At 45.6% G+C, this 13,639-nt stretch overlaps 1 protein-coding gene across 2 annotated transcripts in view; it reads left to right on the top strand.

The window, feature by feature from the left end:
- ABL1 (ABL proto-oncogene 1, non-receptor tyrosine kinase) overlaps nucleotides 1-13,639 on the top strand; it is a 77,679-nt gene that overhangs the window by 45,085 nt on the left and 18,955 nt on the right. Inside the window, exons 1-3 of one of the 2 annotated variants that reach the window (XM_005421285.2) lie at nucleotides 24-482; nucleotides 9,337-9,510; nucleotides 10,765-11,060. In XM_005421285.2, coding sequence (XP_005421342.1) covers nucleotides 398-482; nucleotides 9,337-9,510; nucleotides 10,765-11,060 — 555 coding nt within the window. In that variant the 5' untranslated portion in view covers nucleotides 24-397. Of the gene's footprint in view, nucleotides 1-23; nucleotides 483-9,336; nucleotides 9,511-10,764; nucleotides 11,061-13,639 lie in introns of those variants that run through there. The other variant, XM_005421284.2, reaches the window with a different exon arrangement.

Below are 13,639 nucleotides of genomic sequence, written 5' to 3'. Positions count from 1 at the left end.
TTCTTCTTACAGCTTTTATTCTTTTTTTTTTTTTTTTTCTTTTATTCTTCCCCCACCTCATTCCCCGCCTCCTTTCCTCTCTCTCTCCCGCCAAAAGAGTTGGGAAGGAGGGAAGATGGCTGGAGTTAACTCCCCGGGAGAGGAGGTGCGGGGCCCCTGCATTTTCCGCCTCTCGGGCTCGCCCTTGTAATGCTTTTCGGAGCGCTGGATTTCGTCGAGTTTTCCTGGATATTTTGTTTCAGGCTTCTCCTGGATATGTTGTTTTAGACTTTTTTTAGACTTTTACCGGGATCTTTTTAGACTTTTAAGACTTCTAACGGATAATTCCACATAGAAAAGACGCTGAAGGACGGGGGACGGAAGGGAAAACAGAACAGCCGAAGCCAAACTCTAACAAATGAAAATGTTGGAGATTTGCTTGAAATTGGTGGGTTGCAAATCGAAGAAGGGGCTTTCCTCCTCCTCCAGCTGCTACCTGGAAGGTGAGTACCCCCGGGGGGCACATCCCGACCCCACCATCCCGGACAGAGTTTTATCCCTCGATTTTAAGCTGGGGCCAGGTTTGGGGGATGTTCGGAGCTGGCCACGCTCGGGCTGGGTTTTCCCGAGCCACGGTGAAGAACCCAGCGGTGCCGGCGGCGTGCGGACCCAGGTGCCTTTCATTAATGCAGTTACAGAGGGAGCGCGGCTCTACCATTTATGGTTGTAAAATGTCAAGTGATCTTATTGCCGAGCCCATAAACAAATCCCTATCTTCAGGCCTCAGCTTTATTATTTTTTTTTCCCTGGGGTGGGGGTGGGGGGGGGAATCTTCCTTATTTTGGACGTGAAAAAACCCAACGCCATACTCAAGAAGAAAATTTAGATGAATCCATGGGTAAAATATTTTCAGCATGTGTTAATACGTAACACATTAGTCAGTTTTGGTTATCCCCCTTCTTAGTGTGCTTTCCACAGGCATTCGTTTAACTGAATTTTCTTGCGTGTTTGCTTTTAAAAAGTGATTTTTGAGTCACAGCCGTGGTTACTTGCAGACAGCGAGATGTTAAACATATGGAGTCAACTGGTTTGGATGGAAAGCTTGGGCAACAGAGGCACCGCGCTGGGCAAGGGGGATTTGGGCTGAGGTCTTGCTTGGTGTGACCTCAAGCAGGATTTTCACCCTGCCGTGGCTTCACACCCTGCCTGGAACAGCCTTGTGTCCCTCCTTTCAGCCCGTTCACTGCACTCCCAGGGCTGTGTCCATCCCACAGGTCCAGGCTCCTTCAACTCCTTTTGTGTTGCTGGATGTTGTTTCAGTAAAAATAATCCTCCTGCCAGGAGGACCGTGCTAACTCATCAAATCAGAGGCACGGAAGGCAGCAGCTGATTTCCAGGGGCCTATCGCAAGTCGCTGTTGCTCAACTCTCAAATATTCACTGCAGAAACGGCCCTCGGAAATTCATAGGTTAGGAATCTCAAAATCTACAAATGGCTGCTCGAGGCAAACTCACTTGAAGAAGTTTGGGATCGAGAGTCTGTATTTATTGGATACATTCAGTGACTCTGAGGAATTTTTTCTATTCTCTAAAATCAAAGAACATTGTCCAGAGGACTTTTTCTGCTTATTTAAAGTTTCAGAAACCAAATGGTGGGCAGATGCATGAATAATTTTGATGTTTTTATGTGACTGACTTCTTCTGCGATCTTTTAAGCATACAAAGCCTCTGTCTGTGTCCCCTGCCTCTGGTATTGCTCAGGGTGTGTGTGGAGAAGGAGCCCCAAGCTGTGCTGGGCCTCCTGTCTGTGCTGCTGGATCTTTCAACACAACCCTGGGAGAGCAGGCAGAGCATCTGGGGCCTCATTTCCCTCTGCAGAAATGAATGCTGAAGGATGATGTTACAGGGGTGGTGCCCTGACTCTTTCTGCAAGTTTTCTCTTTTGTGTTCCTTACAGCCACTCCCCCCCTCCCCAATTTGCAATGCAGTTTCATAATAGGATTAGAGCATAGTTTGACTTGGCTGTATAGGCAGTATGAGTTAAGAACGTTGGACACAATTAATATTGTAGTATTTCTACCTTCTGCTTCCCTAAGACTGTGTTGTATATTTGGGTTTTTTAATGATGTAATGGGAAATGCATATTGGAACGACTTTTACTCAATCTCAAGGTAGCTCACTTCTCACCTCAGCATGGGGCAAACCCAAAGCCAGTCTCAGAGTTGATGTTAAAGGTGTACAAATGTGGCAACTGCAACCTTAATGTGGCAGTCAGGACACAGACTGCCCAGAACCCCCATAATTGATTGGGGAACTCCTGGAGAGCAGGGTGAGATACTCAGCTGAGGAAAAAGAAGTTTGAAAAATCAGGATTTTCTGGTACTCCTTTCTAAAGCTGAATGTCTTCCTGGGCAGCTTTCTGATAAACATTACTGTGAGGTTGAAATAATTTTTGAGGACTCCTCCAAAAGAATGGTGGTGGCTTGTCCCAAACTCCTGAATTCCAAGAGCACAAGTGAAATCCATTTGCTTGTGTTGCCCTTAAGAATGTAACAAGTTTTTACATATGGATTTGTTATTTTAAGCTTGGCAGATCGTGAGAAGGGGGCAGGGTTGTGTCAAGGGTCAGAAACTCTGGATCATTGCTCCTGGATCCCTGTGAACAGCCTGTGATGGGCAGTCCATTTCCATGCACAACCCTCAGCCTCTAAAAGAAAGAATTAATGGGATGGTGGTGGTATCATTGGAGGATTTAACTCTGCTGTTGCTCTTTTAGTTGTGTGGAAAGCTGAAAGTTTCTTTACTGTAATAGATTGGGAAACCTTAAACTTAACTGCTTAAAGGCTCCAAGGTCCATTAGGTGCTTGGAAAACCAGTTGCAGCCAGGAGGATAGATAAAATTTTACTTAATTCCTCATTTTTGTATTCATATGGTAACAGAAATAATTCAGTTCTTGGTTGATGAATAGCATGGGATGTAACAAAATCAAGTCTATTTGTTGTATTTTCAAACACACTTATGGAGAATATTTTGCTGAGTGTGGATTCGCTGTAAGGCTGATTTGGTGTGAGGCACGTGTGTAGGTGTACGTGTCCTTTGACCAAGTAGTCAGAAATGTGGTTTTCTTTTCATGGTGGTCCCTTCTGAAAGGCTTTTATGCTCTGTTAGTTTGCAGGAACGAGGGTTGTTTGGAGATGCTCTGTGTGTGGTGTGGAGGGCTAGCAGGTGCTGTGGCCCGTGGCTGTGTGCTGGTGTGCAAGGGCAGACTGTCCTGCTCCCTGGAAAAGCTGAAACCTTCTCTTAACTTGGTCAAAAATAAGTTCAAACTGGTTCTAACATTGACTGAGTTTTCATATTGATGTTTGAGCTGGGCATTTCTTTGCCCTCATTTCTATTCCCACTAGTAAATATTATTTTAAAATGTGACAGATTTGAATTTCCCTCATCGGCTTTCTCCTGTCTGCCTTTGCCAAAGTGAATAATTCCTCACCCACTTCACACCAAGAAAGGGTAAAGAGTAGAAGGGAAGAGGCACAGCAAGTACTGCTGCCAATCTGATCAGGAAAACAGAATGTGTCCATGTCCCAAATAGGGGCTGGAATAGTCTTGCTGCCTTTTTGGGCTTGGCTCTACCACTGAGAGGCAAAAGCCTTGTTTAAAACCTGTTAGCATTCTCTGTGAAGTTTTAAAAAAACATTTTGGGGACACTAGTATAGTCCTTTTGTTTTTTAACTGAAGAGACTCCTGTCCTGCCAGCTGTCAGACTGACTCTTTTTTTTTTCTTCCCTAATTTATTTCTTTTAGCATGTCTTGATACAGCTAGAGGAGACAAGCCTGGGGAGGAGAGCAGCCTGTACCCATTGCCCTGTTCCCGGAGAGGGATTTTTGTAATGCATTTGGGCACACATTAAGCCAGGCCTAAATTGGCAGCACGGTGACTCCTCTGCCCCAATGTCACTGGGAGAGCAAAATCATCTGCCCCTGCTTGGGAGAGCAATTGCATTAATGTGAAATTGCTGCCTCCCTTCTGTATTTCCTCTCTTCCTTGGCTATTTTCTGCTCCTCACCTTGTGGCCTCTCATCTACCACCACTCAGTAGAGCTCTTGCTGTTATCCACATTTCTGGCTTTGCAGTGGCTTCTTTGTTGTGTGCTTGTTCCAGTGGTTCTTATTTGTTCAAAAATCTGGTTGATGGTGCTTGCTACAGTTTCCCGGGGGATGTGGTAAGAGGAAGGATTATCATTTCACAGGAAAAGTTGTAACTGGTTTCAGAACTGAAACTGATCATCCCTGAGCAGTCTGTAGGGCTGCTCAGTAAAACAAGGGAGTATAACAGTAAATCTTGATGATTGTTGCTTGGTGCTTTCCCTGCCCCAGGGCTCAGAATCAGGCAGACTTTCCTACTTCTGCTCCTTCAGGAAGGAAACAAAACCGAAAGCTGTAAAAGTGAAGTTGTCAGAAATACTGAAGTTCACTTTCATCTAGTTACTCTTTATTCTTCCTCTCCCAGACATTATTGTCTAAGGTCAGGCAGAACTCAGTGGCAGATTTGGGAGTAAAGTTCAAATTTCTGCCATACCCACTGTTCCACTCCATCCATTTACAGCTGTGATTAGTTGGCTGGAGAAAGATGATGTTTGCCATGTCACTAAGGGGTTATAAATGGAATAAACTCAGTGAATGAGTTCAGGTAGAGCCTACAAGTCTGTGTAAGACTGAACTTGACGAAAAACCCAACAGAACAACCCACAAACAAACCAACAAAACCAAAAATTACATTAAAAGCCCCAGAATTATGGAATCATCTCCTGGAGGAGTGGCCCAGCTCAGGGGAGTGGGGCTGGATCAGTTTCTGTACTGCTTCATCTCTGTGTATAAATACGCAGTGTTTAAAAAGTGGTGTTTAGCCTCACGCTGGCTCTAAGGTGGACTTTCCAAATATCAGCCAAGAGCAGAAAAAACAGCAATTGCCATTGTTGCAGAAGGGTTTGTGGCCTAGACTGTGCAGTGGGTAACAGCAGAGGCTGAGCCTGATGTCACTGGAGTGATAAGTATGAAATAAAACATGAATCCTTCCTTCTTTTTGGAAAGATCTGCTTTACAGGTTCTATAATTTTATATTTAAATCCATATTCCATCAGGCATAGGGAATCTGTGAGGGCCACTAAGGAACAATACTGAGACAGAGAGGCAGCTGCTCCATCATATGTGCTCAGAGTGGGAAACATTTGGAAGTATTAAATCTGCGTTGCTATTTATCATCATTTCTTCCAGGGGAAAAGGGGAGTAGAGGGGATGCAGGGAAAAGAGAAGGCTTAGGTGGCATGTGCTGTGTTTCCAAAGAGATTACTAGATGTGTTCTGCACTCCCTTGCTCTACAAACCTTGTGGAAAAAATGCCAGCACAGTTTGTAAGCCCACAGGATGTTTGTTTTGTAGGGAGACAGGAGGTCTCTTCCTTCCCTGGGGACTGCCTTGCAGTCAGCTCTGGAGGAGCCAAGTGTAATTCTGTGCTCCTGCCTGTTTGCCAGCCCTTCCCTTGCTTTGTGAAGGAAATTTGCTTGCGTTCATCTAGACCAGAATTGTTCATATCTGAGGAGTTCTCACACAGCCCCTAACAATGATTCATGGCTTTGTATGAACAGTAATGAGTAGGAGATAGTTACACTTACGAAACCTTTTAGTGTGCAAGCATAAATACCTTCTGGGGAAAAAATTAGGGAGGAAATGATGACATTCTTATGGCTAATGCCTCAAAATACAAGCTGCTGTTGTCTTATTTCAAAGTCTGCACCACTTTAATTAAGAATCATCATTTAGTTGATGTTAGTGGAGAACTGAATTATAGTGCTGCTTTAGCACTCCTATCAGGAACCCAGGTGTTATCCAGAGCAGAGTAATAAATTGCAGCCTTGCTGGGATGCAGCACAAGACAAAGTGGATGTGTGGAAGGAAGGACAGCCCAGCGATAACAGATTGAATTACGCTCGCTTCCTGCCCCATCACCGTGCCAGGATGGCCTCCTGTAGGTAGAGCAGCCAGGCTGATTTATTAGGAGGAACCTGGCCCACTGAAGATCTCAGCAGTGCTGTAAAATTGTAGTTAAAACCAGCAGTAGGAGGTGAAGGAGCTGTGTGTTGAAAAGGATTCTCAATATGTAGGAACAGCAATGTCTAATTCCTGCTCTGAAGGACTGGAATGTCTGGGCAGATTTGCTGGAGAATTGCTCAGAGGGATAAACGCTGCTGACAGCCGGCTGTACGTGGCTCCCAGATGGACATGTCCTGTCTGCTTCTCTCACTTCATGGTTTTGTGTCCTCAGTCTGTTGACAGTCTCCTCTTGGGGCCCAGACCTTTAAAAGTGTGTTTTGTCACGGTCTATCAAGCTTCTGCTACACTCGGGTCACCACAATTCTGCTCTTTCCTTTATGCTTTTCTCTGTGTTGACTCAGGGCCTCGTCCTCCCTTTCTGGACACTCTTCAAGCTTCATTCGCCACCTTCTCCACCCCATTTCTTAACTTGGGGTTCCTACCTTCTGGAAAAACCAGCCCCACTCAGCCCAGGAGTTGTCTGGCATGTCCCCATCGTGCTCTCCTGCTCAGCACGTTCACACACAGCCAGCAACTCTGTTGGGGTGCCTGTGGCTGCACAGGAGGGTCAGACTGGGAGAGACAGAGGGTGTGAGCATCCTCTGATTTCACTGGGAGACCAGCGTGGTTTTCCAGCTTAGCAAATTGTCGTGTGTGTGTTTAACAGCCCTTGCTCCTGCAGGTCCTTGGTGTTGCAGGTGTTATCACTGAGTCAGTGTCTGTAGGAATGTCCTCGAGCACAGCCAGCCTTCCCCGACTCTGTAGCACACTCGTGGGTGTTGCTGGCGCTGGCATGGTGTTGTCTCACAGCTGAATCGAAGCACATACCTTGGCATCCCTGTGCAGTGAGTCAGTCCCAGCCTCACCACGGCCTGGGCACGAGGGAAGGATTCTTGTGGAGCGCTTGGCTTAGCTCCCACATCCCCATCCCTGTTTGTGCCTGAGCCATCCTCACTGGGCTGCGATGTGCTGGAGTTGGAGGGGAGCCTGCCTTGGATTTCCTGCCTTCCTGTCGAATTAGTGCCCCGTGTGGGAGGCATTTTCCTTCCTAACGGAGATTATGGTCCATCCCACAGAGCAGGGAGTGCTGGTTTGTCCCATATTTGGGGGAGAGCATCACAGCATTGCTACTTGCTTAGATTGTGTGCCTGCCCCTTGCAGCTCTGCTGTCTGTCTGTTCCAGGTGTTCACTGATGGTCTAACTCCTTGGAGTATCTCCCATCACTCTAGTGCCCTGTGTTTGATGAGGGAGCTTAATGGGCTTCAAAGCGTTTTCATGGTAAAATGATTATAGCTTAATTTCTGGAAGTGGATTTTCTGTTTCTTGTCTCATTGACACTCTTGAGGGAAACCCAGGCTATTAAAATATATTCTCCTGCAGGACACAGGAAGAGGAAGCCAGGATATCAAGGTGCTTTAAAATAACCCCCCAACACACTATCACTTTTTCTGACTGTGGAATCATTTAGAAAGTGGAATTATTTAACTGCTCTGATTCACTATGGAAATATATCTCCCTGCAGTTACAGTTTGGCTAGGAAAACAGGCCCAGCAGTGTCTGTATTTCCTATTCTGCTCACATACATGCTATACTTTTTCCAACAAATACAGTAGTACTCATGTACATAAATAACCACCCACAGAGCCTTTACCAGTGGTCACCTGACCAACACATCAAGGATGCCAGATTGTCTTCGGGTAAATAGTGGCCACCACTACTATTTGCACTTTCACTATCAAAAATTATATTAGAAAATAATGTGTATTGTTATGATTTGTAGGTTGAATTTTGGGGGGTTGGTGGGATTTTTTTTTTATCATTTCTCCACTGGGAACATATTTTGCACATGTCCCAGTCCACACTAAACTTCCATGCCTTTTCTGATGTCAGTTGCATCAGTTCACTGGTTTACTGGCCTTTTCTGATGTCAGTTGCATCAGTTCTTCACTGGTTTACTGACACAGCTTATAGTCAATTTCCAGGCCAAACAAACAGTGGTGTTAAAATCATGTTTTGACGGGATTGCATCTGTATAGCAGCACAGTGCTACTGAGTATTGCAGGTATAAAAACAGTTCTGTGCTCCCAGGTGGCCTGACAGTCTAGGAAACACTTGGCATGGAGTTTCTGTGTCCAGAGCCCTGTGTGTACATAGAGGGGCTCAGCAGACAGGGGCTGATGCTGTAATGAAGGGCAGTTCATGGGGCAAGGGGCTGCAGTGACAGTGCCGTGTTTCCTGTCCCCAGAGCTGCACTGACGCAATGGTTTGTGTGCAACTCTCTGACCTCGCTCAACAAACTCATCCAGATGGAGAATGACCCTTCAAAATACGAGAGTTTCACAACTTATTGTCCTGGCTCTGTGCCAGTACAGTCAGGCATGCCAGCACATGTGGGGGTAGCATGTTAAAGAGTGAGGGGGCACAATTATCTGGAACATTTCTGCTCCAAACTCTACAGTCATGCCCCAAAGTGAAGGACTTGCAGGAGCAACTGCAGTATAATTCCCTGGTGTATTGGGACTTGCCTGATACTTACTGAATATTACATGCCTAATGTGCTGCAGTGTATAAAGAACTTTGGAGGTTGGTTTTTATTCACCTGTAAAGCTCAGTTTTCAGGAATCTCTGTCTTTGGAGTTGTCCCAGGGTTCCTAAAAATGTAGAAGTATGCTCAAGACTGCTGTAGTTTGAGAGGGATGGGCAGGATAGAGAGCAACAAAAAATACTGCCTTGTTCTCAAATAAGAAGAGAAATGATTAAAAAAACTGTGAAGACCTGAAAGACCTAACTCCTTCTTAAATACCATGTCTTATAAATCTCACCTTGCTTGGCTCCATTTGCTGCACGTTCTAGCCATTTCATTTATAGGATAATTAAGGGATTTACCTTTTAAAGGTCTTGGGTTTGTTTTCAAATCTAACCATTCCAGCAGCTAGGTGTGAGCCAAAGGATTTACAGGCAGCAAACAGCCTACGTGAGCTGCATTCACTGGAGGGATGGAGAAGGGCTTTCCCTTTCCTGCATTTCCTGAGAGGCAGGAGCTGGGGGCTCTGGGAGGGTTGGGGACAGCTCTGGAACAAGAGTGTCCTGCCCGTGTGGCAAGAGATCTGCATTAAGGCACCGTCCATATCTGTCCTCTGACGCACGAGGAGCACACGTGTCATGAAACAATGCAACTTAGAAAGTCAGAGTGTGTGGGTTGGCCAGATGGCTTTTATCAGCCAAAATGAACCTGCTTTTTCCTTTCTCTCCCTCTTTCTCCTGCAGAAGCCCTTCAGAGACCGGTAGTGTCAGACTTTGAGCCGCAGGGTCTGAGCGAAGCAGCTCGCTGGAACTCCAAGGAAAACCTCCTCTCCTGCCCCAGTGAAAATGACCCCCATCTCTTTGTTGCACTGTATGATTTTGTGGCAAGTGGGGACAACACTCTCAGCATAACTAAAGGTAAGGTCACTGGCCAGAATTCCACTGGGAGTGTGGGAGAAGGTGTAGGAAGGAAGGTCGCTGTGAAATAATTAAGTTTTACACCAAACCCTGTGGAATTTTTTTTACTGTGGGAAATAATCTTAAACAAATTCAAATACTTCACAAAGTCATGACCTTTTTAAAGGTTATGACTGTCTTTTTTTTATTGCATTGGGCAAGAAACTGTCAAAACTAAATTCTCCATTAGGATCAAGAATTTGAGCTGAGAAATTAAACTAAGCTGATTTTGGAGGCTAGCCTCTGATTTTCGTAGTTCTCCAAACACAGTCCCTGTATGAAAAATGACTGTACAGATATAAGGACCAGAAGGATTGAGAAAGAAAACACTGTATGTACTCCAAGTCACATCTACTTATCTTCCTAATTGAAATTATTTTTTAATTGTTTATCCACTTCAGTTCTTTCCTAGCTCCAACAAGCCAACTCAGTTCAAATAAAATTTGCTGGATTCATTTTTTAAACTCGAGCAGTATTGGAGCTGGTGCAGAACTGCAGGAGAGCCTAAAAATCTGAAGCATGTGACTTTATTTGGCTTGGAGAGATCCACTCAAGCTTGAAGAGAAACACATGCTCCCTGCTGAGTCAGATACCTATTCTTATAGGAGATTATTTAATGATCTGCTAGGCAGAAAGAACTTATCTTTGTCCTCAACTCCTGGGCTCCCATGTCTAAATCTAATCCCGACTCTCTGCTGGGCTAATTTGCCCCCAAGCAGGCAGCACGGGCCGGATGGCTCAGTCCTTCATGGGGACAGAGTGTCCGAGTACCCTGGCCGCTCTTAGCAAACCCAGTGGATATCAGCTCTTTAGTGATTCAGCTCTCTTAGGGTTCCAGCTCTTTGCTTGCTAAGGTGCCCAGGCTAGTGAGGAAGCAGATGCAAGAGAGGAGAAGAAAACGTCCTGGCGGTTCCACAGCAATGGTTTTATTGAGGGATCTTTGAAGGGTTCCAGCAATGGCTCTTCTAAACCAGAATGGGCTAAAACAGCCCCTTTTTATAGGGTATAACGGGACCCAAACTTGTCCAGTAGTAGGGGTTAAGGGAAAGTGACCTATAGGGTTACAGAGATAAGCTAGGGTCTGAGAGGTGGAAGACAGGAGCTTCTTTAGCTATTTCATCATGACTTGGCAATTCCTCTCTTTGCACCTGGGCCCTCTATGGGGCCCTAGTGAGCTCGGAGCCTGCTACATAAATCCATTTTCTCTTCCTCAAGGTGAAAAGCTCCGTGTGCTGGGCTACAATCACAATGGGGAGTGGTGCGAGGCTCAGACCAAGAACGGGCAGGGCTGGGTCCCCAGCAATTACATCACCCCAGTGAACAGCTTGGAGAAGCACTCGTGGTACCACGGGCCGGTGTCACGGAACGCCGCCGAGTACCTGCTGAGCAGCGGCATCAACGGCAGCTTCCTGGTGCGCGAGAGCGAGAGCAGCCCCGGGCAGAGATCCATCTCCCTGCGCTACGAGGGCAGGGTCTACCACTACAGGATCAACACTGCCTCTGATGGCAAGGTAAGCTCCAGGCTCTGCAAACCCTGCTGGGATACTTGGTGGAGCAGTAGCAATGGAACTGAGCAGTTCTGAGCTCGGGTCGCAGGGCTTGACGTGTGTAGTTACAGTAAACCGTGAGATTCTGACGTGGCTGGGACAAAACAGTTCTGTTCCTGTAGAAAACAATGTAATACAGAAACATTTTATCCCTTTCTTTACGGGAGAAAATAGTAGAGTTAGATCAGAGCAGAATCTAATAGACCATTAATAAGAGATCCTGAGAATTCTTGTCCCTTATGTTCAAAACATAATCCCTGACTGTCAAATCAGAAAAGTCAGCGCCTGTTGCTAATAATCTTGTAAATATTAGGGACAGAATGCTTTCTGAGGTGTTCTGCAGTATTTTTAACTACTGTTTTGATTTCTCTACAGTATTTCAGCGTGATCATTGGAGACGGGTAGGCACTTTCACTTTTATATGGGCTTTGTCCCCAGTTCCTTCATTTTTTCCCTAGATTGTTGTGTGCTGTAGCAGTGGTGCAATGCTGTGCTTTGTGGATGCTGCAGAGAAATGTTAGCATAAAAGTGTAGTTTTCCACAGGTTTTTGTTTTGATTTCATGGAAACATTTCCACTAGCATTGGAATTTGGAAAATGTTGTTTTTTAACAAATCTATTTTAAGCAGTGTCTCTTTAGATCCTGTACAGAAGTTGAAGTGTGGGTCTGGAGCATGGCTGCTGAGGCTCTTCTTGCCAGCGTCTAATAGATGACAGATTCTGTGCCATTAAATTTCTTCAAAAGAAAAAAACAAAAGTAATCAAGTATAGTAGCAGCCCACTGTGCCAAATTTTCCTTTGTCCTATGAGACCTTTACTCTTCTTAGAGCAAAGCTGACTGCAAAATCTTTAGTATGAAAATACAGGGAACCGGTACCCCGTGTTTCCTATTTATCAGGCTCAACACTCTAAAACCTCCAATAAGATAACCAGATTTTACTTTTGTCTGCTTTAACAAATAGATTGTAATTGAGACAATTCTGACCATGTTATTTAAGGCAACATATTCCCAACTTACGGCATTTTGATTCTTCCTTCTCCCTCCGATGTAGACACTCTGTGGTCAACATCAGCTCTGTGAAGTGCTGACATGCAGCATACTTGAAGGACTACATGGCAATCTGGAATCTTATTCCTCCTCCTGTCTCTGTAGTGGATATTCCTTCTGTTCCCATAGATGCTGGCAGATGAGCAGTGCTCACATGTGAACGTTTTGAACTGAAGGCTCCTTGGGTTGGTGTAAATAAGCATGTGTCCGTGAGGAGATAGCACATGTTCTCCATTTGAGCTGTAATAGAGTTTGGCATATGAAGGCTTTCATCCCAGCAGAGCTGTTTTTATCCCAGAAAAACAGTTCTGCAGAGCTCCAGTAATCCATTCAGGTCTGTGTTAGCCAGGTTAACTGTTCGTTTTCTACAAAGTTGCTTGCATTGGTGTTTTTGAGGAAAAGCAAAGCACAGGTTGGAACAACTCACTAAAGCAGATCTGCAGCTCATGGTGGTTGGAAATACAAAACTGAGCAGCAGCAGTGACCGAGACCTGTGGCTTTTGGGCGTTGCAGGATCAAGCACAGAGGTAGCCACAGGGCTCCTGCTGCTGTGCCAAGTGCCAGCATCCCTGCAGAAGGGGCAGTTTGCCATGTCCATGCATCATGTGCTGCAGTTTGCAGCCTGGCCTGTTAAAGCTCATTGGTTTTAATTTGCGTTAACGAGCTGGGCAGTGAATTGCGACATCTCAGCGGCAGATGTGCTGCTGGGCTGGGGACACTGTGCTCTTCCAGCACCCTGTCCCTGGCTGTCAGAGCTGAGGAGCTGGGAAGAGAAACAGCCAATATCCCTGTTTATCCCTCTGCAGAATGGAGGCTGCTGGAGCAGGTCCTGCTCTGAGCTGCTCGTGTCACACTCTGTTTATTACAGCTTTGCAGCAGATCATGGCTGTGCTGGAGGAGAGCTCTTACCTTCACTGCCCTGAGCACCTGGGGCCCTCCCAGCCTGCTGGATCATTAGTCAGCCTGTCCAGGGAATTTAATATCTCCCAGTGCTGCAGTAAGGATGAATGGCTTTGGTGGGATCATATCCTATGCCTGGCAGAACACGCTTCAGGAGAAAGAGGTATTAGAGGAACATGTGGAGCAGCTGCTGCTCAGCTCAGTGGTGTGTCCTGCATTGCAAAGCCTCACCCAGACTTTTTCCTGGGAGAAAATTGAAGGGACTAGGGAGATCAGAGGTTTGTACATCTTCATTTTAGTACAAACTATATTGAATGCATTGGCCCGCTTCAAAAAAATTCCTCTGGGAATTTTTTCTTTATTTTCCACTTTAATGGGTCATATTATTTTGGACCACCCTCTAATGTTTTGTTTTGTTGGTTGGGGTTTTTTTAAGGAAGGTATTAAAAGTGACCTTTCTTGATTTGGCTGGCACAGTGCAGCCAGTCATTTGGTAAACCACTTCCGTGGTACAGAGAGGCCTTGGTTTTCCTGACTTGATAGAACTTGAGGGAAAACCTTCTACTGAGTAACCCAACTGAATAAATAGCCTTGTC

This window comes from Geospiza fortis, unplaced genomic scaffold (assembly GCF_000277835.1).
Source record: "Geospiza fortis unplaced genomic scaffold, GeoFor_1.0 scaffold27, whole genome shotgun sequence".
NCBI classification, from domain to species: domain Eukaryota; kingdom Metazoa; phylum Chordata; class Aves; order Passeriformes; family Thraupidae; genus Geospiza; species Geospiza fortis.
Note: the sequence above shows the minus strand (reverse complement) of the source record. Positions and strands in the feature narration are given on the sequence as shown.